This window comes from Balaenoptera borealis (genome assembly GCF_965194805.1).
Source record: "Balaenoptera borealis genome assembly, chromosome: 1".
In the NCBI taxonomy this organism is placed as follows: domain Eukaryota; kingdom Metazoa; phylum Chordata; class Mammalia; order Artiodactyla; family Balaenopteridae; genus Balaenoptera; species Balaenoptera borealis.
In genome coordinates this window covers 188471542-188498173 of record NC_138860.1, presented here as the reverse complement: position 1 = coordinate 188498173, position 26632 = coordinate 188471542, and the positions used below count along the sequence as shown (strand labels likewise).

Below are 26632 nucleotides of genomic sequence, written 5' to 3'. Positions count from 1 at the left end.
AGATGGCAAAGTTGGGGGCAGGTAGGAATATGCAACCGAATTACCTTGTTGCAGGTACCTGAAGAGCTACAACATTCCAGCTTTGAAGAGAAAGTGTATCTCCTGTACAAATACGACTTCCTCATCCTCGGAAGAAGACGGACAAAGCCACAGAGCAGATGATGTCCAAGCACTGCAAGGTGACAGGACTGCCTTTCATAGTTGGATCAAGAGAGTTATTACAAAACCACCCCTGTCTGTTTTCTCTCTAATCTTTTGACTTTAATTATTTCATTGTAATCACAAAGAATCCTTTGTGTAATCACAAAGAATCCACATTGCCTCTTTATGGCCAATAGGTTTTAACTTGTCAGTTATAAGTGTGTGTAAACTGTTTGGGTCTTTAATAATGAATTTCCTGTTGGGAATTTTTTTTTTTTTACTGTCGGTTGCTCTTACATCACCAGCTGTTTCTCAGATCCCAGCCGTACCTACAGCAGAAATGCCAGCTAATGGACGGTCCACAGATGCTGAAGGAGGAGCTCCACGGACCGAGGCAGCTCTGAGCCTGGACATGAGGCAGTGCAGCTACAGCAGCACCGTTGTTCACATGCCACCACCGGAGTCAGGTACCACGGTACCTTCTATTTTAAAATACACTCAACGTTAAATACACCGTCGTGAGAAAACAAGTCATTAATGCCATTTTCTTAGCAATGACATCTAAATTATAAATACTTTTTTCTTTAATTCAGTTACAGTATTTTTGGAAATATCATCACGTTTATGTTGGTTACATATTTTGGACTGTATTTCTTAGTTATGTCCTTTGCCAGTCAACTCTTGACACATGTAAGGCACCTAGAATAGTACCTGATACATAATAATAAGCCCTCAATTATTGATGGGAGTGCCTTGGGTCACTTTTTTGCTGACCTTGAAAGAAAGTGTCCAATTCAAACTTGGACTGTAGTTGTGACTAGATGGGTCATATATACATTAAAATTTTGTCTGGTAACAATGAGGACAGTATGTTTGAAATGCTCTTCGTTTAACATAATGATTTGGTGAACTATTCTGATGTCTTCTTTTGATTCCTTTTTACTGTCTCCTATCCTTTTTCACTTTTGCATTATTCATAAGGATTTGGTGGATGAGGAAATGGTGACAAACGTGTTCAATCAGGTTTTCGGATTATGTCTAACACCTTTGCTGGTCTTCAGTGGTATATAAGTTACCATATACCGAGCTGTGACTGTGTACCCTTCCCTGCCCCTAGTTCTCCATATAAATTAATTCATTTAATCCTCACAGCCACCCTTTGAGGTGGAGAACGTTATGTTACTAGGTGGCTTGTGGATTGGTGGGAAAAGGCCAGATGGACAGCTGTTGTGAGATTAGGTTATTTCTGTTTGTTTTTTTATTATATTATTGATATTATATTATACTATAAGATGATTTCTGTATATCTTATTCTGTTGTTTCTAATTAGCCACAGATAGAGTTTTTTGGAGTTGAGCTGGTCCCTCAGGAGAGGAGCAGATGCGTGCTTTTAGTGCACCTGCTCTTACATACTTTGGACTCCTGTGCGGGCGTGTAGCTGTCAGTGACACAGTCCATGCAAGGTAGGGCCTCACCCAGCATGGAAAGCTCTTTTTTTGACTGTGCCACTATACTTTGTATACTCTGGTTTCATATTACTGTTTTGAAAGAATCTATACTACGATCTACATGCTTTCATTTAAAGAATAAGGGATATTTACTGATAATCATTTCTCCTGACCTTAAACCAGTCTCAGCATCTACAGGTGCTCATCTTTATTCTAAGGAGAGAAAGCAGAATCAGAGCCCAGATGTTCTTGAACTGCATCTGTCTTTTGCTTTCTGGAAAGCCCGTACTCCTGGGGTTTATACCTTATGCTAATAATGAGTTGGGTCTGAGGACCATGACCCCAAATGCATTTCTCTGCAAGTTATTACTTCTGTTTTATATATGGAACAATTAAGGCACGAACAGGTTAAGTAACAACTTGCCCAAAGTCACACAGCAAACGAGTGGCAGAGTAGCGAATCAAACACTGACAATTAGTCTCCAGAAACCATTGCCATTACACATATTTTTAAATCTATAGCAGGGTTGATGGAGTATGAGATATAAAAATTAGCTAAAAAGCCAAGAGATAAACTAAAATGTAATCTTAACAACAAATAATCCAAAAGAAGGACAGGAAAGGACGATTAGGCAACAACAACAACAATAAAACCAGGGAACCTATCAAACCAATAAATAATAGCTCTAAATCCAACTAAGTCTATAATTACATAAAATGGCAGAAATTGTCAGAACGGATAAAAATAAATCAAGACCCAACTATGTGCTTTCTGCAGAGTACAATTTAAATATAAATTCACAAATGGGTTGAGAACAATTGGATGGGGAAGATGCACAATCCAGACAACACGCATAAAAAGGCTGAGTGCCTGTATTAATAATAGACTTCAAGAGGGAGTCTCACCAGAGACATTTCATTGTGACGAAGCAGCCAGTTCATCGGGAAGACATAACAAACATGGAAGTGTTTTCACTCATAACAGACCTTTAAAGATATGAAGCAAAAATTGAATGAGTCAGAGAAAGTCTTTCCATAATCATAGTTGAAGAATTTAACACCCCTTTTCTGCAAGTGATAAAACATCTTAACAAAATAGATGATCTGAACAGTGCGGTCAGCCACTTGACCTAATTGATATTTAGAGAACACAACACAAAATAACTGCGTTATACGTATTCTTTTCAAGTGCACATGATATGTTCACTGAGGTATAAAATAGGTTGGGATGTAATACAAGTCTCGAATTTGAAATAATTGATGTTTTACAAACTACACTCTTCGGCTAGAGTTAATTCAATTAGAAATCAGTAAAAATGAGATATTTATAAAGAGATTAATAACTTGAAATACTAATGTTAGAGAAGAAAAGTCTCAAATCAGGGATCTAAAGTTCCACTTTAAGAAGCTAGCCAAAATAAAACAAAAACAAAAACAAAATAAACCCAGGTAGAAGGAGGGAAATAATAGAGATAAAAGCAGAAATCAACAAAATAAAAAACAGACAATACAGAAGATTAAAGCTCAAAGTTGCTTCTCTGAAGATGAACAAAAATTGATAAACCCTTTATGCCAGTACCACACAGTTTTGATTCCTATAGTTTTATAGTAAGTCTTGAAATCAGGTAGTGTAAATCCTCCAACTTTGTTCATTTTCAAGATTGCTTTGAATATTCTAATTCAAAAAGTCCTGCAGCGGGGCTTCCCTCATGGTGCAGTGGTTAAGAATCTGCCTGCCAATGCAGGGGACACGGGTTCGATCCCTGGTCCGGGAAGATCCCACATGCTGTGGAGCAGCTAAGCCCGAGCGCCACAACTACTGAGCCTGTGCTCTAGAGCCCACGAGCCACAACTACTGAAGCCCACGTGCCACAACCGCTGAAGCCCACGCACCTGGAGCCCGTGCTCCACAACAAGAGAAGCCCATGCACCGCAGTGAAGAGTAGACCCCCGCTCACCGCAACTAGAGAAAGCCTACGCACAGCAATTAAGACCCAACACAACCAAAAATTAATTAATTAATTAATTTTTAAAAAAAGAATTTGATTGTGATGTCCATGATGTAGTGTTCTTCATGTTTTTTGTGCTTGGAGTTCATTGAGCTTCTTGAATTTGTAGGTTTATAGTTTCCATCAAATAGAAAAAAATGTTTTCCCTTATTTTTAAAACATTTTTTCTGTTTCCTCTTTTTCTGGGACTCAAGTTATAGGTATATAGGCTGCTTGAAGTTGTCTCACAGTCCACTGATGCTCTCTTCATTTAAGTCTTTTTCAATTTTTTAGGTCTTTGTTTCATTTTGGGACAGTCTCTGTTGCTATGTCTCCAGGTTCACTAGTATTTTCTGTTGCAATATCTAATCTGTTGTTATTTCCATTCAGTATATTTTCCATCTCACATATTTTAGTTTTCATTTCCAGAAGTTCTGTTTAGATGTTTTTTAATATATCTTCCATGTCTTTATATAACATATTTTATCTTCCCTGTGGCTGTATGGAATACAGTATAATAACTATTAACGTTCTATCTGCCAATTCTAACATCTCTGCCAGCCCAGGGTTGGTTTTGCTTGATTAATTTTTCTCCTTATTGTGGGTTGTATTTTCTTGCTTCTTTGCATGCCTAGTCTTTGACTGGATGCCAGATACTGTGATTGGGTGCTGAATACTTCTGTATTGCTGTGAGCACCGTTGAGCTTTATTCTGGGACCCAGTTAAGCTATGTGGAAACAGATTGGTCTTTTCAGGCTTTGCTTTTAAAATTGGTTAGGCAGGACCAGAGCAGTGTAGGGTAGGCCTAATTCTTCTCTGCTACTGAGGCAAGACCCTTCAGAGCATTCTACCCAATGCCCATGGATTATGAGATTTTTCTAGTCTGGCTGTTGGGAGTGAGCCCTGTTCTCCAGCTGGTGTGAGCTTCGGTCTGATCCTTTCAGGTGATTTTTTCCCTCCCATCCGTGCACTGGTGAGGACTCTGGGGTCCCTGCAGCTGTCTGGAGTCCTCTCTGTGCAGCTCTCCTCTCCTGAAAACTCCAGCCACCATAGCCTCCCCAGACTCTCAGCTCTGCCTCTGCCCTCAGGCAGCCCACAAGGCTCACCTGGTTTCCCCACCTTGCTCCTCAGAAACTCTCAAGGCAGTAAGCTGGGCAGATGTGGGGCTCACCTTGTTTTCCATCCCTTAGGAATCACTCTCCTTTGTTACCTGATGTTCAGTGTCTTGGAACTTATTGTTTCATATATTTAGTCCCTTCCTGGTTGTTTCAGGTGGGAAGGTCAGTCTAGTCCCTGTTCCTCCATCTTGGCCAAAATCCAAAGTCCTTCCGCTGTGTTGACTTAGACGAGTCAGCGCCTGTTTCTGGAAGCGGAATGGGGGCCTGCCCACCCACACCTCAGTACCACACAGCAGGGGAGAGGTGGAATGGACGCTGGGAAAACCCACCAGTGTCCACCATAAAATTTTTTGTATCTGGAAGAAGTAATGTTTAGAAGCAACTTAGCATCCATCTACAGATGCTTACTTTAGTAAAAAGTCATAAATACATCATATGTGATGCACTGATAAAAGGGATATCGTTAAATGAAAAAACACATTGCAGGCTAGTGTACAAGATTATATGCCGTTTGGGTAAACATGGAGGTGAGGAATAAGAATCTGTATTCATGCTTATTTATAGATGTGTAAAGAAAGTAGACAGATATATAAGAAAATAAAAGAAATGGTTTTCTGTGGAGAGAATAAATGAGAACTAGGCAGATCGTGTACAGGGATAGGGAGAAGCTACTAAATGTCTTTCTAATACATGCTGATTTTTGAACCACATGGATATATTACATATTAAGAAAAATAAATCCAAACATAACGATTTCTTGGAGAATTCAGGGAGATAGAAGAATATTTACAATGAAAGCAAGATTTAAATAAGTATGCACATTGAGTATTACAACTCTAAAACGTATATACAAGTGTACAAAGAGTATAAAGAAAGGCAGAAAAATTAAAAATTTATCTGTTAGATTGATGAAGGTTTTATGTTCCAGCTGTTGTAATGATTGTAAACATTTATTGAAAGATAACTAAATTAGTGAAAGTAAATAAATGCAAAATAATTTGTAGGAGTTAAAATTAAATCTGTCTTCCTCCACTTCATCAGAATTGAGTCCAGCAGAGCTTGGCACCCTGCCCTGTGAGCCCTGGACCCTCAGCACACACCCAGCTCCACTGGCCTCAGAAGAGTTTAAACACATAGGGCTCACGAAGGCTGTGCTGTCAGCCCACACGCAGAAGGAAGAACAGTGTTATGTGGATCGATTCCGGGACAAGATTCTGTCATCACCCTACAGCTCCTATCTTCAGCAAGAAAGCAGAAGCAAAGCTAAATATTCAGATGTTCAAGGTAGTTAAATTTTTAAGAATATATTCCGTTTATCAACATAGTTGTCAAATTTATAAATCATACGTGAGTACTGGGAGATACAAAGTGAAGTATAGGAGTTTTGCATGTAAGAAACTGATTGAGAGATATTGAAATAAGTTTATTTTATAGCAACAGCTTTTACCCAGGATCTTGTTCATCTTTTTAGAGCTATTTTTTGTCATCCCTGTAGTGGACATAGTTACTATCGGCCAATGTTTATTCCTAGTAAAATCTACTTAGAATTATCTATCAACATTGTCCTTCTCTTCCGTTCTGGGTTGGTTTTCTGTAACACGCCTTCCTCTTTATCCTTTAGGAGATTCTGCTTCCAAGCCTACCCGATCCGCTGGCTGCAGGAAGGGGAAGCACAAGCGTAAGAAGCTGCTCATGTGGTCGGACAGCAAGGGCACTAAGGATGACTTCTGTCCCCACCTCGTAGGAGAGGCCCAGGATGGACAGCCCTGGTGCCCTTTGTCCACCTCCTCTCCTCATGCCTCTGGCCCATCGTTCCCGGCTGCAGTGGTGGTTTCCAGCCAGGCCCCTTGCCTCGTCCAAGCCCTTCCCCTCCCAACTGTGACCTCCCTGGGGAGAGAACGTGCAGCCTCAGAAACTGCGCTGCAGAGTCTGCCTGAGCCGCCTTTCCCCAGTGGCTTGCAGTCTTTCCCAGCTCTGCCCTCTGCTTGCTTAGATACTTTTATGAACATCTTCCTGCATGACCCCCCTATCTGTCCTCTCTTGTTACCACCATTCTCCCCATATCCATTCTTGGGAGCAGCAGGCTCTTCTGAAATACCCTCCTCGGTATCAGCAGTGGCTCCAAATCCAGGCCCACCATCTTCAGCCATCAGCCAAAGGAGTGGCGAGGGAAAGTGGGGGACCCAGAATGAAGGGCACCCCCTCATTAACTCAAAGAGCAGCTCCCCGCTCCAGCTTGACCGGCTGCAGGAGGACAGGCCCAGATCCTGTGCATCCCCAGAAGCTGAGTATGTAAGTGATGCTAACTTTCAACACACAAGCGAGAAAATAAATGTGCGTCCTCTTATTAAAATTAAGGTTTTTTGCACTGAGGCTCAAGACTAATGGCCTAGATGGGTAACTGTATTACAGCTGAGGTTGAGACTTTGTTCTGCAGAAACATGCAGTATATCCTCCAGACTCCATTTAAAAAGCTGCAGTGGAAGAATCTGCTATGTCCTGAGTTCTTACATACTTTGCGAGGTTTTCCCCAAAGTGCTATCTTTCAGATTTTCTTTGTGAACTGGATTTCCCCTCTGCTTTAAAATTTGATATCCAGGTATTAAACTTAAGTGTTCATTGCCTATAGAATGTGTTTTCTTACTTACAACTGGGGTTATGGGCTAGTTAGGCAGGAACAAGCCATACTGATAAGACATGAATTTAGCAATTTTACTTTTTCAGACACAGTTGTAGGACACCAGGTCTGTATGGAGGGGGTAGGAGCTCATTTTTGTCATTAATTATCAGTAAAGTAGTCAGTTTATATAGTTTTATACTTACCCATGTCATTTTTTTAAACGAAAAATTTTTGGTCACTTTCCTTTAACTTTTCATCTCTTTACCTAAAAAGGCATTCTCAGATTTATTTGTCAGGTTACACTTTGGGATAAGACCTTCCTATACTTAGGTATAGGATCCAAGACAAGCATGAATATTTATGCAAAGTTTTTCTTCAGTCTTCCCTTCAAGGTATAATAATGATTTTAAACAAATGTTCAGAATCTGATGATCCAAATCAAGAAAGTATGCTCAATTTTGAAAGCCTGATATTAGTACACTTGCTAGAAATCTAATGCAAAGCCTGGGCTACGGAATCAGACCTGGCTTCCAATCCCGGCTCTGCCACACGTTAGGTGGGTTAGCTTACACAAGTTATTTAACCTTTCTATGCCTTTGTTTTCTTATTTGACAAATGGAAAGATTAAGACTTCATGGCTTTTTCTGAGGACTAAATTAAGTAATATTTATATAGCCCTTCTCCCCATGCAGTATAAGCTCAGGATAGCTGGAACATGGCTTTGTTCACTATTATATTACTAGTGTTTTGAACAATTCTTAGAACACATAAAGTGTTCAATATATGTGTTCTGAACGACAAAAAAATAATAATAAAGCACATACCTGTATGGTTCCTGGAATGTAATAGGTGCTCAAAAAGCAGTAGTATCTTTAATATTATAAATAAAGGAACTTTGACCGCATTCCTGGGGACAGGCTGAAAATGTTTTACTTCTCAGTTACGTATATACCTTTTTTTCTGTTTAACATGTGAAGTTGAAGATCTGCCAGTTATTTTGTAACAGGATGCTTGAGATGTTCAAATCTTTTCTTGTGTCCTTACTTTCTAGCAGCCTGTCAGTCTCAACAGTGAGAATAAGAACGATCATTTTACTACCAGTGAACTGTCTACAGTGTCACTGCACGAGGCTTCTCTGCCGGGAACTGGTTCTGCAGCAGCAGCAGGTAGTGGATCAAAATGACACATTCTTCACACTCTGTGGTCAGGAGGCGACTAGGTAACAGGCTGTCTGGTTTTGGTCCTGGCGTGAAAGTACAGTATTTTTTTTCTTTTTGTAAGCTTTATTGGGGTATATTTACATACAATAAATTCACCAAATTTAGGGGTACAAATCAAGAATTCTCACAGATTGTCTACATTAGTGTAACCACCACCACCATCACCATATAGAACGTTTCCAGACTGTGACCGTTTGCAGTCTGCCTGCCGCCCTGATCCTCCACCTCCTGGCAAGCACTGATCTGCTTTCTGTCACTTTAATGCTGCTCTTTCTGTAGCTTCATATAGATCGACTCATCCAGTTTGCAGTCTTTTGTGTCAGCATAGTGCTGTTGAGATTCATCCTTATTGTGTATATCAGTAATTTGTTCCTTTTTATTGCCAAGTGGAATTACATTGTATGGATAGCGATTCATCAGTTGATGGTTATTCGGTTGTTCCCAGTTTGGGACTATTATGAATAATGCTGCTGTGAACATTAGTGTATGGGTCTTTTTGTGGACATATGTTTTCATTTTTCTTGGGTAAATACCTCAGAGTGAAATTGCTAGGTCACATGGTAAGTATACGGTTAACTTTATAAGAAACTGCCAACTGTTTTCCAAAGTGGCTGTACTGTTTGCATTCCTATCAGCCATATATGAGAGCTCCAATTGCAACGCATCCTGGCCAACACTGGGTATTGTCCATCATTTAAATTTTAGCCATTCCAGTGTATACACAGTGATACCTCATTGTGGTTTTATTGACTGTTGATTAATGGTGATGGCTGTCTTCTTGTGTACTTATTTGCCATTCATATGTGTTCACATCTGTTGCTTGTTTTGGGGGGTGGTTTGTTAGTTTTCTTATTGAGTAGTAAGAGTTCTGTATACATTCTGGATACAAGTCTGTTATCAAATACTTGTTTTGCAAAACTTTCTTCCCTTTTGTGTGCCTTGCCCTTTTTTTTGATCTTTTATTTTTATCTTCGTTTTGAAGAGCAAATGTTTTAAAATTTTGATGACGTTCAGTTTATCAGCTTTTTCTTTTGTAAGTTGCACCTTTTATGTCCTTTTTAAAGAAGTCCTTGCTTAACTAGAAGTTACTAAGATGGTCTCCTGTTTTCTCTTGGAAATTTTAGAGATTAGGCTTCTATATAGCTAAGTCTGTGATCCGTTTTTAGTCACTTTTTATATGTGGTGTGAGCTCACCTCCTCTCATAGGCACACCAGAATTGCCACTATTTACGGAACACCTGTCGATGAAAAAGACCAGAACCGACTGCAAAAGATCTTCTACAACTAAAGATTTAAAGAAGGAACCACGAGACGGGTAGGTGGTGGGGAGTCGCAGTATAGGCAAGACCCATACGCTGGGTGGGTGACCCACATATGGAAGAATAATTACAACTGCAAGGTTCTCCCCAAGGAGCAAAAAGTCTGAGTCCCACATTGGGCCCCCCAGCCTGGGGGTTCTACTCCAGGAAGATGAGCCCCCAGAATGTTTGGCTTTGAAGCCCAGCGGTGCTTACTTTTGGGAGAGCCAGAGGGCTGTGGAAAATAGAGACTCCACTCTTAAAAGGCTCACACAGAATCTCACCTGCTCCAGGACCCAGGGCAGAAACAGTAATCTGAAAAGAGCCTGGGTCAGACCCACATGCTGATCTTGGAGAGTCTCCCCAAGAGGCAGGAAGCAATTAATTGGAGCTCACCCCTGGGGACATAGGCATTGGTGGCAGCCATTTCTGGGAGCTCGTTCTGCCACATGGACTCTGTTGCTGGCAGGCGCCATTTGGGAATCCTTGTTGTAGCTTATTAGCCACAGGACCCAGCCCCACCATGCCCCCCAGTCCTAAGACACCAGGACTGGGATGCCTCAGGCCAAGCAACTAACTGGTCAGGGACACAGCCCCACCCAACAGCAGACAGTCAGCCTTAAGACCCCCTGAGCCCACACCTTCCCCTGGACACAGCCCTGCCCACCAGAGGGCCAAGGACCAGGCTCTACACACCACTGGGCAGGCACTAGATCTGGGACACCCAGGGCCCTGCACGCAGAGACCCTGGGACCTAGCTCCGCCTACCAGCGGGCACGCGCCAGACCCAGAATCCCCTATCCCAGCCACCAATGAGCCTGTTCTAGCCTTGGAACTGGCCTCACCCAACAGTGGGCGAACACCACCCCAGGACAACCACAGCCCCGTAGCCTGTGGGCCTAGCCCACATAGCAGCAACCAACCTACCAGATACACAGAAATAAAAACAGCAAGTTAGGCAAAATGAGGCAACAGAGGAACATGTTCCAAGCAAAGGAATAAGATTTAAACCCCAGAAGAGCTAAGTGAAGTGGAGATAGTCAATCTACCCAAGAAAGAGTTCAAGGTAATGATTGTAAAGATGATCAGAGAACTCAGAAGAAGAATGGATGAACAGAGAGAGAAATTAGAAGTTTTTAGCAGTTAGAAAATATAAAGAACAACCAAACAGAGGTGAAGAATACAATCATTGAAATGAAAAATACACTAGAAGGAATCAACAGTAGACAAAATGGTACAGAGGAATGGACCAGTGAGGTGGAAGGCAGAGTAGTGGAAATCACTGAAGATGAACAGGAAAAAGAATAAAAACATGTGAGGACAGTTTGAGACATCTGGCACAACACCAGGCATACTAACATTCACATTTTTGAGGTTCCAGAAAGAGAAGAGAGAGAGAAAGGGGCAGAGAACATATTTGAAGATATAATAGATGAATATATCCCTAACCTGGGAAAGGAAACATATCCAAGTCCAAGAAGAACAGAGAATCCCAAAGAGGACCACACCAAGGCACATTGCAATTAAAATGGCAAAAATTAAGGATAAATAGAGAATATAAAGAAATAATAAGTGGAAACTTCCCGAGCATGGGGAAGGAACTGGATATACAAGTTCATGAAGCTAAGAGAACACCTAATTACCTCAACACAAAAAGACCTTCTTCTCCAAGACACGTCATATTAAAACTGTCAAAAGTCAATGGCAAAGAAAGAATTTTAAAGGCAGCCAGGGGAAGAAGGATGATAACCTGCAAAGGAACCCCCATTAGGCTGTCAGCAGTTTTCTCAGCAGAAACACTCTAGGCCAAGAGGGAGTGGAATGACATTCTCAAAATACTGAAATATAAAAACTGGCAGCCAAGAATACTCTATCCAGCAAAGTTACCCTTCAGATATGAAAGAGAAATAAAGGCTTTCCCAGACAGACAAAAGCTGAGGAAGTTCATCACCACTAGACCTGCCTTACAAGAAATGTTCAAAGGAACTCTTCTGCCTGAAACACAAAACCTTGAGTTAGGTAACATAGAATCAGAAAAATCACAACTCAGTTAGAATACGTTTTTTTAAAAATTTTTATTTATTTATTATTTATGGCTGTGTTGGGTCTTCGTTTCTGTGCGAGGGCTTTCTCTAGTTGTGGCAAGTGGGGGCCACTCTCCATTGCGGTGCATGGGCCTCTCACTATCGCGGCCTCTCTTGTTGCGGAGCACAGGCTCCAGACGCACAGGCTCAGTAATTGTGGCTCACGGGCCCAGCTGCTCCGTGGCATGTGGGATCTTCCCAGACCAGGGCTCGAACCCTTGTCCCCTGCATTGGCAGGCAGATTCTCAGCCACTGGGCCACCAGGGAAGCCCAGAATAGGTTTTTAAACACATTATTACAGCATAAAAGTTAAAAAGAAGGAAAGCAGTAAAAATAACTATAGCTACTTCAATTTGGTAACAAACTCACAACTTAAAAAGGGATAATTTATGGCAACTAGAACATAAAAGGGGAAGACGAAAAGGACAGACCTGTATAGGTAAGTGAAGATAAGATGCTCTCAGCATAAAAAGAACTATTTTATCTATGAGATATTTTATGCAAACTTCATGGTAACCACAAAACATAAAAAAAAAAAGGAAACTGAGAAAAACATCATAGAAAACCACCAAACCAAAATGGCAGACAGAAACACAAGGAAAAGAAACAATTGGGAAATAGAGCAACCAGAAAACAAAAGATTAAAAGGCAGTACTAAGTCCTCATTTGCCAATAATCACCATAAGTGTAAATGAATTGAATTCATCAATCAAAAGACACAGAGTGTCTGGATGGATTACAAAACAAGACCCAACTATACACTGCCTCCAGGAGACCCATCTCAGCTCAACAGACAAACATAGACACAAAAGAAGGGATGGAAGATGATACTCCAAGCAGATGGCAGCCAAAAGAAAGTGGTGTAGCCATACATATATCAGACGAAATAGACTTCAAGCCAAAAAAGGTAACAAGAGACAAGATGGACATTATATAATGATGAAGGGGACAAGTCATCAGGAAGATATAACAGTTATTAATATTTATGCACCTAGCATAGGAGCATTAAAATACACAAAGCAGTTATTAACAGACCTAAAAGAGAAATTTGCAGCAACACAATAATAGTAGGGGACTTTAAAACTCCTCTTACATCAATGAATAGATATCCTGTGAACAAGGAAACAGTGGCCTTAAATGAAACATTAGACCAGATGGATTCATGGATTTGTATAGTCAATTCAAATGCAGCAGAATACACATTCTTCTCAAGTCCACAAAGAACTTTCTCAGGGATAGATCATCTGTTGGCACACAAAACAAGTCTCAGTGCATTTAAGAAGATGGAAATCATATCGTGCTTTTTTTCTAATCACAGTGGCATGAAACTACAAATCAACTATGAGAAGAAAGCTGGAAAACTCACAAATATGTAGAGACTGAACAACATGCTACTGAACAACTATTGAGTCAATGAAGAAATCAAAGGAGAAATCAAAAAATACCTGAAGACAAATGACAATACAACATGTCAAAACCTATGGGATGCAGCAAAAACAATACTAAGAAGAAATTTTGTAGCAATCCAGGCCTCCCTCAAGAAACAAGAAAAATATCAAACAGTCTAACTTTACACCCAAAGGAACTAGAAAAAGAAGAACAAATGAAGCCCAAAGTCAGTAGAAGGAAGGACATAAAGATCAGAGTCGGAAGAAATGAAATAGACACAAAATTGACAAAGCTTTAGCTAGACTCACTAAGAAACAAAGGGATAAAGCTCTGATAAAACCAGAAGTGAAAGAGGAGAAATACGATACCATAGAAATACAGAGGATTAGAAGAGTATATTGTGAACAGCTACATGCCAACTACCTGGATAACCTAGAAGAAATGGACAAATTCTTAGAATCATACAGTCTTCTAAGACTGAATCATGAAGAAATGGAAAATCTTGATAGATTGATTACTAGTAAAGAGAATAAAACAGTAATCAAAGACATCCCAAAAAAACAGAAGTCAAGGACCAGAGAACTTCACAGGTGAATTCTACCAAACATTCAAAGAAAGTTTAATACCTATGCTTTTCAAAACTCTTCCAAAAAACTGAAGAGGGGGAAACACTTTCCAACTCATTTTACAAGGCCATCATTGCCTGATGCCAAAACCAGACAAGGACAGCACACACAAAAAGAAAATTACAGTCCAATATCTCTGATGAACCTAAATGTAAAAAATCCTCAAAAAAGGTTAGCAAATACATTTAAAGGATCATACGTCATGATCAAGTGGGATTTATTCCAGGGATGCAAGAATGGTTCAGCATCCACAGATCAGTCAATGTGAAACACTGTGATTAACAGAAAGAAGGATAAAAATCAGATGATCATCTCAAGAGATGTGGAAAAAACATTTGATGAGATTCAGTATCTATTTATAATTTTTAAAAACTCTCTATAAAATGGGTATAGTAGGAACATACCTCAACATAGTAAAGACCATATATGACCGACCCACAGCTCACATCATACTCAATGGTGAAAAACTGAAAGCTATCCTTCTAAGATCAGGAAGAAGACAAGGATGCCAACTCTCACCACTCTTACTCAACATAGTATTGGAAGTCCTAGGCAGAGCAATTAGGCAAGAAAAAGAAACAGAAGGCATCCAAATTGGAAAAGAAGAAGGAAAACTAACATGATTTGCAGATGATATGATTTTATATATAGAAAACCCTAAAGACTCCACACACAAAAAAAAAACTACTAGAAATAATAAATGAATATAGTAAATTTGCAGGGTACAAAATCAACGTACAAAAACCTATTGTGTTTCTATACACTAAAAATGAACTAGCAGAAAGAGAAATTAAGAAAATCCCACAATCACAACAAAAAGAATAAAATATCTAGGAATGAATTTAACAAAAAGAGGTGAAAGACCTGTATACTGAAAAATATAAGAAATTGAAGAAGACAGAAATAAATGAAAAGATGTTCCATGCTCAAGGATTAGAAGAGCTAACATTGTTAAAATGTACATATTACCTAAAGCAGTCTACAGATTCAGTACAATCCCTATCAAAATCCCAAGGGCATTTTTCACAGAAATAGAACAAAAAATTATAAAATGTATATGGAACCACAAAAGACCTCAAATAGCCAAAGTAATCCTGAGAAGAAAGAACAAAGCTGGAGGTATCACACTCCCTGAGTTCAAGCTATATCACAAAACTATAGTAATCAAAACAGCATGGTATTGGCAGAAAAACAGATACATAGCTCAGTGGAACAGAATTGAGAGCCCAGAAATAAACCCACACATATATGGACAATTAATTTATGACATAGGAGCAAAGAACATACAATGGAGAAAGGATAATCTCTTAAGTAAATGCCATTGGGAAAACTGGACAGCCACATACAGAAAAAGGAAACTAGGCCCCTGTCTCACAGCATGCACAAAAATTAACTCAAAATTAATTAAAGACTTGAATGTAAGACCCGAAACCATACAACTCCTAGACACAAACATAGGCAATACACTCTTTGACATCAGTCTTAGCAATATCTTTCTGCTAATACATCTCCTCAGTGGAAACAAAAGCTTCTGCACAGCAAAGAAAACCATTAACAAAATGAAAAGACAACCTACTGAATGTGAGAAGATATTTGCAGATCATAAGGGGTTAATATCCAAAATATATAAAGAACTCATACAACTCAACAACAAAAAACACACAACCCGATTAAAAAACGGGCAGAGGAGCTGAATAGACATTTTTCCAAAGAAGACATGTAGTTGGCCAACAAGCACATGAAAGGATGTTTAACATCACTAATTATTAGGAACTGCAGATCAAAACCACAAAGAGATTATCACCTCATACCCATTAGAATGGCTGTTATCAAAAAGGCAAAAAATAACAAGTATTGGCAAGGATGTGAAGAAAAGAAAACCTTCATACACTGTGGGTGGGAACGTAAATTGGTGTTGCTGCTATGGAATACATATGGAGACTCCTCAAAAAATTAATAGAACTGCAATATGATCCAGCTATTCCACTTCTGGGTATTTATCCAAAGAAAATGAAAACACTAATTCAAAAAGATATATGCATCCCTATGTTCATCACAGCGAAATTTACAGTAGTCAAGATATGGAAACAATGTAAGTGCCCATCAATGGATGAATGGATAAAGAAGTGATGTATATTAAATATATATTTTAAATTTTAAAATACATCTATATACAGTACACACAATGGAGTACTATTAAGCCATAAAAAAAGAGGAAATCTTGCCATTTGCAACAAGATGGATGGACCTTGAGGGTATTATGCTAGGTGAAATAAAGCAGATGGAGAAAGACAAATATTGTATGATTTCACTCATGTGTAGAATATAAAAAACAAACAGACTGAAAAAAATGAAGAAAAACACAAAAACAAATACTCTGTAGTTACAGAGAACAGAATAGTGGTTACCAGAGGGAAAGGGGGGTGCTAAGTGGGTAAAGGGGGTCAACTGTATGGTAACGGAAACTACGTTTTTGGTGATGAGCATGCTGTAGTGTATACAGAAGTAGAAATACAATGTACACATGAAACTTATAAATGTCATAAACCAATGCTACCTCAATAAAAAAAAAGATATAAAAATAAATAAATTGTAGAATCAGTTTCTTAATTCCTACACAAAAGCCTGCTGGGATTTTGATTGACATCATGTTGAATCTACTGACCAATGTGGGAGGAATTATCCTAACAGTATTGAGTCCTCTGATCCACGAGTGTGATGTGTTTCTCTATTTATGTAGGTCTTTAATTTTTCTCAGCAACGTTTTGTAGTTTTCAGTGTACAGGTTGCACTTACTTTGCTAAATTTATCACTAAGAATTTCATAATTTTGATGCTATTGTAAATGGCATTTTAAAATTTCAATTTCCAATTGCTTGTTGTTAGCCTATAGAAAGCCAATCAAATTTTTTGTTTTGAACTTGTATTCTCAAAACTTGCTATAGTTTTACTTTTTCTTTTCTGATCTGTATACCTTAATTTATTTGCCTTTCCTTATTGGACTGGCTAGGACCCCCAATATATAGTACAGTAAGTCCCCTACATATAAACCTTCAAGTTGCGAATTTTCAAAGGTGGGAACATGTGTTCCGTCAGCGTCAGGCGTGAGTGACATTGTAGCTTGCCCTCCGTCTCCTACTGCTGACGGCCCTTCAGCTCTACCATCTCCCACCTCCTGTCCCTCCTTCAGTCAGTAGCTCTTCTTGCCTCTTCACTCGATGCCAGCCCCTGGATGCCAGCTGTTGTACTGGACTACTGTACTTTTCAAGGGACTGTACTGTAAGATTAAAAATGTTTTCTTTATTTTTTGTGTTTGTTTTTTATGCATTATTTGTGTGAAAAGTATTATAAACCTATTACAGCACAGTACTATATAGCTGATTGTGTTAGTTGGGTACCTCGCTAACTTTGTTGGACTTACAAACAAATTGGACTTAGGAATGCACTTTCAGAACGGAACTCGTTCATATGTAGGGGAATTACTGTATTGAAGAGAAGTGGTTAGACAGACATTCTTGCCTTGTTCATCATCTTAGGGGGAAATCTGTCACAGTTTCAGTAAGTATGATGTTAAATGTAGGTTTTCCTTAAATGGCCTTTATCAGTAAGATTGAGGAAGTTCCTTTCTGCTGCTGATTTACAGAGATGCTTTTTCTGCATCTATTTTTTAAAATAAATTTTATTTATTTATTTTTGGCTGCGTTGGGTCTTCGTTGCTGCATGTGGGCTTTCTTTAGTTGTGGCGAGCAGGGGCTACTTTTCGTTGCAGTGCACAGGCTTCTCATTGCGGTGGCTTCTCTCATTGTGGAGCATGGGCTCTAGGCACGAGGGCTTCAGTAGTTGTGGCACATGGGCTCAGTAGTTGTGGCTCGTGGGCTCTAGAACTCAGGCTCAGTAGTTGTGGCACACGGGCTTAGTTGCTCTGAGGCATGTGAGATCTTCCCAGATCAGGGCTCGAACCTGTGTCCCCTGCCTTGGTAGGTGGATTCTTAACCACTGCTCCACCAGGGAAGCCTTTCTGCCTCTACTGAGATTAACCATATGGTTTTTCTCCCTTGTTCTGTTAATATGGTGAATTACATTAATTTTCAAATATTAAATTAACCTTGTATTTGGTCATGCTATTTTATCCTTTTTATATATTACTGGATTCTGTATCCTAATATTTTAAGGATTCTTGCACCTATTATGAGAAATATTGGTCCACTGTCTTCTTTGCTTATGATGTCTTTATCTGGTTTTGGTATCAGGGTAATACTGGCCTAACAAAAGAAATGAGTTGGGCACTGTTCCCTCCTCTTCTGTTTTCTGGAAGAGTTTGTATTGAATTGATATTATATCTTCCTTAGTATGGTTGGTAGAATTCACCAATGAAGCTATCTGGGCCTGAAGTTTTCTTTATGAAAGGGTTTTTAAAAACAAATTTGATTTTTTTTAATAGACATGGTTAATAGACTCAGGTTATCTATTTCTTCTTGAATGATCTTTGGTAATTTGTATCATTCAAGGAGCTTGTCCATTTCATCTAAGTTGTTGAATTTATTGGCATAAAGTTATTTATAATACTCCCTATCCTTTTAATGTCTTTAGAATTTATATTAATGTCTCCTCTCTATTTGTTGATATTATTACTTTTTCCTCATCATTCTGGCTCTGTGTTTACCACTTTTATTAACTTTTCAAGGAAGCAACTTTTGATCTCATTGGGTTTATTTGCTATTTTTTTTGGTCTTGTATTTTATTGATTTCTGCTCTAATCTTTATTATTTCATGTGTTTACTTTGGATTTTATTCACTCTTTTTCTAATTTCTTAAGGTGGAAACTTAGAGCATTGATTTGAGACCCTTTTTTCCCCTCCTAATATAAATATTTAAGGTTTCATATTTCCCTCTAAGCACAGCTTTAGCTGCATCCCTCAAATTTTTGTATGAGTGTTTTCATTTTCATTCAGCCCAAAATATTTTATAATTTCCCTTATGTTTTCTTCTTTGACCATGGGTTATTAGACATGCATTTATTTCCTAATATTTGGGGATTTTCCAGGTATTTTATTGGTTTCTAACTTAATTGCAGTCAGACAACATTCTTTGTATTTTTTTTTAATTTACTGAGGCTTGTTTAATAGACCAGAATTTGGTCTGTCTTGATAAATGTTTCATATGCACTTGGAAAGAATGTGTGTTTTGCAGTTGTTGAGTAGCATCTTCTGTAAATGTAAATTTGGTCAAGTTGGCTGATAATGTTGATTCAGCCTTCTACATCCTAACTGATTTTCTATCTACTTGTTTTCTCAGTTATTAAGACAGGGCTGTTAACATGTCCACCTATAATTGTGAATTTGTCTATTTTTTTCTTGCTGTTCAATCAGTTTTTGCTTCATGTATTTTGAAACTCTTTTATTAGTTGCATACACATTTAAGATTATGTGCTTTTGATGAATTGATTTCTCTATTATGAAATGTACCTTGCTTGATGTCCCCTTTGTCTGATATCAGTGTAGCTCCTCCAGCTTTATTTTGATAGCATTTACATGGCATATTTTTTTCCATCTTTTTACTTTTATCTGTGTGTTTATATTTAAAGTTGATTTCTGGTAACCAGTGTATGGTTGGGTATTGCTTCTTTATCTATGTGACAGTCTCTGACTTTTAATTGGAGTACTTAGACCATTTACATTTAATATGATTATTGATATGATCAGGTTTAAATTAAATCTTCCATCTTGCTACTTGTTTTATGTTTGTCTCATTTGCTCTTTCTTCCTTTTTTCTCTTCCCCTTCTCCTTTTGGGTTAATTGTGTATTTTTAATGATTCCGTTTTCTCTCCATTATTGGCCTCCCAGCTATTCTTTTTTTTTTCCTTTTTTTTTTTTATTCATTGCTCTAGGATTTACACATGCATCTTTTACTTATCCCAGTTTACCTTCACATATTATACCTATTCTATCACTTTATGTCTAAGAACCTTAAAACAGAGTACTTCCATTTCCCCTCTTTTGTGCCATTTCTGTTATACACTTTACTGCAACATGTATTATAAACCCCACAGTAGAAGTTTTACTGTTTTTGCCTTAAACAATTACCTTTTAATGAGATTTTTCTAATGAGGAAAAATGTCTTATATGATTACCCATACCCTTTTTTAAAAAATTAGAGAGGTACTTTGTTTTGTTTTGTTTTAATTGTTCCAAAGTCAATGAGAAGGACCTTGAAGGGTCACATGCAAGATAGGAAAGGAATGACCCATGAGGCTCCATAACAGCCATAAAGCTATGGGCCTTGGGATGGATGGATGGCTTCTCTATTGTAACAGGAGGACGGTGAGGAGAGAATGTAGATATGAGTAAGTTTATGTTTGGTATCAGGATGATGAATTTCCTTTCTAGTGGCTTCCTTTTTTTTTCTTATAAAATAGGTGAGAGTGAGGGAGGAAATAGAGGAGTAGAAGATAATCCTGCTGGGGATAGACTAGTGTGCTGACCACAGAACTGTACCAGGATTACAGGCTTTGTGATGATCTTTGGTGGTGATGAATTTACTGTAGAACCAACGCACCCTGTTATACGTGACTTTCTCTATGCCTTTGGCTACTTGGGTTTAGATAAGAACAGAATTGATAAGTGGCTTTATCAGAGTTACATTTTGATAGTTGTGGAAAATTAAAGGGAAAAAGAAGTCTCAGGTATTGCAGAGTGCTACTGAATGAATGATGGGCTTTGGGCTCTAAGCAGAATGGCTAAGGCACTGTTCCAAATTTGTAGTTGGAACAGTTGAACAAGCAAACAAGAAATTGAAGCTGAGAGGTTGGTGATTTTGGAGACGGAGCTGGAGATGGAGCAGTTGTGGGTGATGAGAACAAACAAGGAATGGCCTTGGGGAGCGGATAGTTCAGGAAGACTGAGAAGGAGATCTTGGGAAGATCGAGGAACTGGAAGGCTGAGGTGACCTGGGATGATGGCTGTGCTGGGTGGTGAAGGACCCTACCAGCCTGTTGCCAGAGTCTTTGAAGAATGAGGGCCAGTTTGGCAAATCAGCCCCTGACAGGTATTTTCAAATTTTTTTGTTGTTGATTTTTGATAGGAAGCAGTGGCAGCAGTATAAACTTTGCTACTAGTGATTATTCTTCTGAAATCTTTCAAAATGGGCAGCAATCTCAGGATGTACTGAAAAAAGAAACATTTCCCAACTTAGCTGAAGAGTCCATCTGGAGAATGATAGAACAAACACCTGAGTGCATTCTGATGACGTATCAGGTGCCTGAGAGGTAAGAAAGCATGTTAGAAGACCCACCTTTATATGAGTGTTTTATGGTTTCTTAAGTGTGTTTTTTAATACAAAGTGATTTTTAATGTTTTTATACATATCCTTAGAGAAATGTATTTTCAAATTCATTCATTTGAAGTCAAAAGACAAATGATTTCTTAAAACAATGGTTGTAGTGGTAGTGACAATATAAATATGTTATGTGTCCTGAGACAAGAAAACAAAGGCAGTGCTTTCCAAGACAGCCCACAGGTATGAGAACTTTTTTTAGAGCCTGGACTTTTTTCTCTCATTCTAAAAGGAGAGAAGACCTAAAGGAAATCTGTTTCTTCCATATGACATTAAAACACTATACAGGTATTTTCCATCAAGAGAAAGAGGCCTAGCTTTACCAACCTGACAAAGAAATGAGGCAGTTGTTATATTTTTGATGTGTGCGTCATATATTAACAAGAAATATAAAGTATATTACAAACTAAAAAGAAGCTGTTCTTAGATCACAAGATAAGAACCCTGTGCCTTATTTAGGACTGTGAAGGTTTTGTTTGTTTGTTTGTTTGTTTTCAGGGTTAAAGAAATTGTACTGAAAGAAGACCTAGAAAAACTGGAAAGCATGAGGCGGCGGCAGCCGCAGTTTTCTCACGGACAAAGGGAGGAGCTGGCCAATGTGCATTCCTGGATTCAGAGCCAGACGATTCCTCAGGAAATAGACATCCAGGTAAGCCCAGTAGTAACAGCTGTCATGTGTTGCTGTTTTTTGTGCCAGATAGTGTTCTGGGCGCTTAGTGTACAGTCATCCCTCGTTTTCTGCAGGGGACTAGTTCCAGGACCCGCTGGGGATACCAAAATCTGCGGATGCTCAAGTCCCTCATGTAAAATGGCGTAGTATTTGCATGTAACCTATGCACGTCCTCCCGTATACCTTAAATCATCTCCAGATTACTTATAATACCTAATGCAATGTAAATGCTATTTAAACAGTTGTAAATTCAACGTACATTCTATGTAAATAGTTGCTGGTGCACTGCAAATTTAAGTTTTGCTTTTTGGAACTTTCTGCAATTTTTTTCCCCAAATATTTTCGATCTATGGTTGGTTGAGTCTGTGGATGTGGAACCTGCAGATACAGAGGGCCGACTGTGCATTGCATGATCCCACTGAAAATCTTAATCTTCACAATTGCTTCTGTGGTAGGTATTATTATCCCTGCTTTACCAATAACAACAAAGTGAGGTATACAGATACTAAATAATTTGTACACTCAGCCCTCTGTATCCACGGTTCAAATTTCAATCTGCAGTTGGTTGAATCCAAGGATGCGGAACCCTCGAGTGCAGAGGGCCGACTGTACCAAGTCATTTATATAAGGACTTGTTTGTATCCTCAGGGGGTTCAGGAACCGAGCCCTCTGCACAAACTGAAGGACAACTGTGTAAGTGCTCACAGTTCTTCAGATTTTGAATACAGGTCTTTTTGACTCCAGGTGTTTTTTTCTTCCACCAGTTGGAATGTTACAGGGCAGTTAGGAGTAAAGACACCTGCTTTCATATGTGATTGACTGGGGAGGAGAGTATAAGATTTGCATGTCAAATATGCGTGCATGTTTGAAAAGAGTTGAAACTCAAGATGTAAGATTCACACCAGAGGATTTAGGATTTAGTATTTAGGATTCATGCCGAGCAGGAATTTCTGTGGGAAGAGTATATGAAGAATGAGCCCCAAAACAGTTTAAGCAAAAGTATTTAAACAATTGCTGTCATTTCCCTTCTAATAATAAGGGATGAACTATAATGGATAGTCTTAGATGTGAATAAGTGGGAGAATGAGACACAGGTTGCTTGGCCAGCATTTTACTGGTTTTAAAACTTTTCAGGTGACTTCACATCAAATAACCTGCCTGCTCTTGTTCCTTTTTGGAGGGCTGTGTCACTTGCGAAAACGGAGATTCAGCTGGTGATGCTGCAGAATCCTGTGGTCCGGATCCAGCAGAAGCAGCAGTTGAGTGACTCTGAAGATGCACCTGTACTCCCTCTCCAGGCCTGTGGGACAGCTAGACCTCCTTGTGATTCTCTCTAAACCCCTGGGTCTTAAATGACCATGAAGTTATTATTGAATATTAAGGCTTTTCCTTCCTGATTTTTTAACAGACATCATTTTCCTGAAGCAGACATTGTATATAGACTCTTTTACTTCTTTTTTTCCCCAATGTATTTAAACTGTCAAATAGACTCTTTTTCTAGTTTACCTGTCCTGTAATGAGATTGGATGGCCTCTAAAGAGGTATGTGTACAGTCACACTTTATTTCAGATGTCACCCCAAATAAATTACAATTAGAATATAGCTAGAGGACTTCCCTGGTGGTGCAGTGGTTAAGAATCTGCCTGCCAATGCAGGGGACACGGGTTCGATCCCTGGTCTGGGAAGATCCCATATGCCGTGGAGCAACTAAGCCTGTGCGCCACAACTACTGAGCCCACGCACCACAACTACTGAAGCCTGCGCACCTAGAGCCCATGCTCTGCAACAAGAGAAGCCACCGCAATGAGAAGCCCGCACACCACAACGAAGAGTAGCCCCTGCTTGCCACAACTAGAGAAAGCCCACGCGCAGCAAGAAGACCCAATGCAGCCAAAAATAAAATAAATAAATTTATTTTTTTAAAAAAAGTATAGCTAGAAAGAGCCCCAAACCTTAGCCTCATTGATTTTGTTCTGTTGTTACATGAATCATTTCCCCCTGTTGGAGACTTCAGGAAATCCCCGCTATGGGCCAGGTACCTTTCCTAACGGTGTCCATAAATACAGTGCCCTCACCTGGTCTTTGCACGGTGACACATCCCTCCACAGTTAGGGTCTGACATTCCAGTTTTCTCACAACACAACACAGATCACTTCAGCATTGACCAGTATGAAAATGTATTGCCCATTGGTGTACCGGATATTTCTAGTCTTTTAGGGTTGAATTTTGACCTTCATTTTTGTAGATGCTTTTCCTTTTGATTTTCTACCTTCCACTGAAATTCTCAAAGTCTTAGTTAAAAATGGATCAGCTTAACAATGAGCTTATTCTTTGCACGGTTAAAATTAGCTTTTCCATGTGTAATGTTAAAACAAAAGAGCTTCTAGCTCAACCAGCTTCTGACTCATCCCTTTTGAAATTTTTAAATAATGATTGCAAAAAGTTTTTAAAGTTATGTAAGAGTTAATGTTGTTCTTATATGCGTATGTGTTTAAATGTTGTCTTTCAAAACTAACAGTTAACTCTTTCCAACCAATTTACACAAAAGAAGGTCTCTCCATCCCTGCCAGAGGTCTGATTGGCACTGCCTTCTTTTTGTCCTTAAATAGGGGTAAGTGTTGCCCTTAAATAGGGGTAAGGGGCCTACGGGAGGCCCCTAGCCAAGAGGGTTGCAGAATCTGTCACAAATGAGGGCTTCCTGGGCCTGCTGAAGTTGTGTCTTTTAAGAAGTGAGTGAGTTGTTCACATGATAAGTGAGTCCCCTCTTCTTAGAGAAGGGATGATTCCTTCTCAAACTTGGAATGACATGCAGTTCACACCCATGTAGATCAGAACCAGGAATAGAAGGAAATGAAGGCTGGAATAACCTTTTCTCTTTTCAATAACATGCAACACACTCACTTACTTTTCTTTTTTTGTTGTTGTGTTTTTTTGTGTTTTTTGTTTTAGGAAAACACTTCTTCCTTTCAGGTTTTATAGTTTTTTATAAAATGCATCCTGATCATAATTAGGAGAATCAACCTTTCTACCCACAGTGCTGCTGGACTCTGATTTTCAAGCCTCATAGCTTAGATTTACTTTCTAAAGTAGAACAGACAGCTCTCGAATCTGCAGCAGATTGGTTCCAGGACCCCCTCGCAGATGCTAAAATCCACGGATGCTCAAGCCCCTTCTGTAACATGGCAGTACAGTCAGCCCTCTGTCCCCGCGGTTCCACATGCAGGATTCTACACCCCTCCCCGATTCTCCCCACCAGGAATACGGGGGGCCAACTGTAGTTTCCTAGAAGGTAATTCTTTCTTCAGGTGTCAGAACCATTTTCAAATGATGCCCATGACGTTTCCTGGAATTTTCTCACTTTAAGCTGTTCCATGCCCATATTCCCGTCTTAGGAATAGAGAACTCTCTTATTCTGCTCCATCTCGATTGTTAAATGGTCTCTGAAGCCCTTGTTGTGTTGGTCAAGTTGTGTGGTATTTTTGCCCTTGGTGAAAAATCAAATTTAAAAAATGAACCAGCCTGCATATTGTCCATCAGTAGAATCGCTGTGACCTTCTGTAGTGATAACCTCTTTAATTTGTTTAAATCAAAAATGACGTGGAGCAATCAGAGGACTGTTCTGCACTTGTGTACACGTTTTTTAAACCTGACCTCCTCTAATATAAGCCCTCTTTTCGATTCTTTCTGGACGTTTGTTTTATCGACATTTGCTTATTTCTTTGCCTTACTATACGTTTAGGGTCAATTTACAATTGGTGCTTGCTGTAAGCAGATCTGTAAAACCATTTGTAGTTTTGATACTTTGATAAGCTGCCGAATTGGCGTATTTAGAGGTCGGACCACGACACTTCTGCTGCTGAGGGTGAGCAGGCGGGGTTCAGCAGCGCGGCCGCCGCCCCCCGGGGGGGCTCCCCCCGAGTTTAAACAGTTGTTCAAGTTTATTAACTTTTTGTATTGATAACTATAGAAATTAGTAATAAAAATGTATACTATAGGCTTCAGTGTTTACATAAATGTTACCAAGAAGCTGTATTTTCTTGGATAAGAGGTCAGGATTTATGAACAACAGAATGCTGTGCAAATGGAATCGTTTTACAATTAAGTGCCACTTCATCATAACTCACAAGGTAAATTTAATCCAAATGGAAATTTTCTTTCAACTGAGTTTATAATTAACTGTGAATTTACTTGTTTTTAATGGTTATTAATATTTTAATCGGATATCTTTTTTAAGCAAAAGCAATAAACGGTATACATGTAAAACTTGAGAAATTTCTTGCACTGCATCAACAAACCTCTGCCCTGAATGTGTATTTTATATCATTGAGAAATATTTACTGAGATTGAGAGACACTGCAGGGCGCTCACGTTAGGGTCACTCTGTGTCTGCGTCTGTGTCATCACTGCGTCCAAGGTCCTGCTCAGCAGTAACACAGCATTTAGTCCTCACTTCAGCGCTGGGAGGAGCTTATTGGGTTCTGAACATATGTACATGTTTTTTAATACTAATTTTTTTTTTAAATTTTTGGCTGTGTTGAGTCTTTTTTTCTTTCTCTAGTTGCAGTGAGCGGGGGCTACTCTTCTTTGCGGTGCACAGGCTTCTCATTGTAGTGGCTTCTCTTGTTGCGGAGTGTGGGCTCTGGGCATGCAGGCTTCAGTAGTTGTGGTACGCGGGCTCAGTAGTTGTGGCTCGTGGGC

General features: G+C 39.2%; 1 protein-coding gene across 2 annotated transcripts in view; it reads left to right on the top strand.

The window, feature by feature from the left end:
- The window catches only part of PER3 (period circadian regulator 3), a 59411-nt gene extending 32955 nt beyond the window's left edge, over positions 1–26456 (top strand). For both annotated transcript variants that reach the window (XM_082390450.1, XM_082390449.1), the window contains exons 15-22: positions 55–179; positions 447–608; positions 5737–5979; positions 6317–6987; positions 8367–8481; positions 21013–21196; positions 21763–21913; positions 23115–26456. In XM_082390450.1, the coding sequence (XP_082246576.1) occupies positions 55–179; positions 447–608; positions 5737–5979; positions 6317–6987; positions 8367–8481; positions 21013–21196; positions 21763–21913; positions 23115–23201 (1738 nt within the window). In that variant the 3' untranslated portion in view covers positions 23202–26456. The remainder of the gene's footprint in view (positions 1–54; positions 180–446; positions 609–5736; positions 5980–6316; positions 6988–8366; positions 8482–21012; positions 21197–21762; positions 21914–23114) is intronic.
- The last annotated feature ends 176 nt before the right edge of the window (positions 26457–26632 follow it).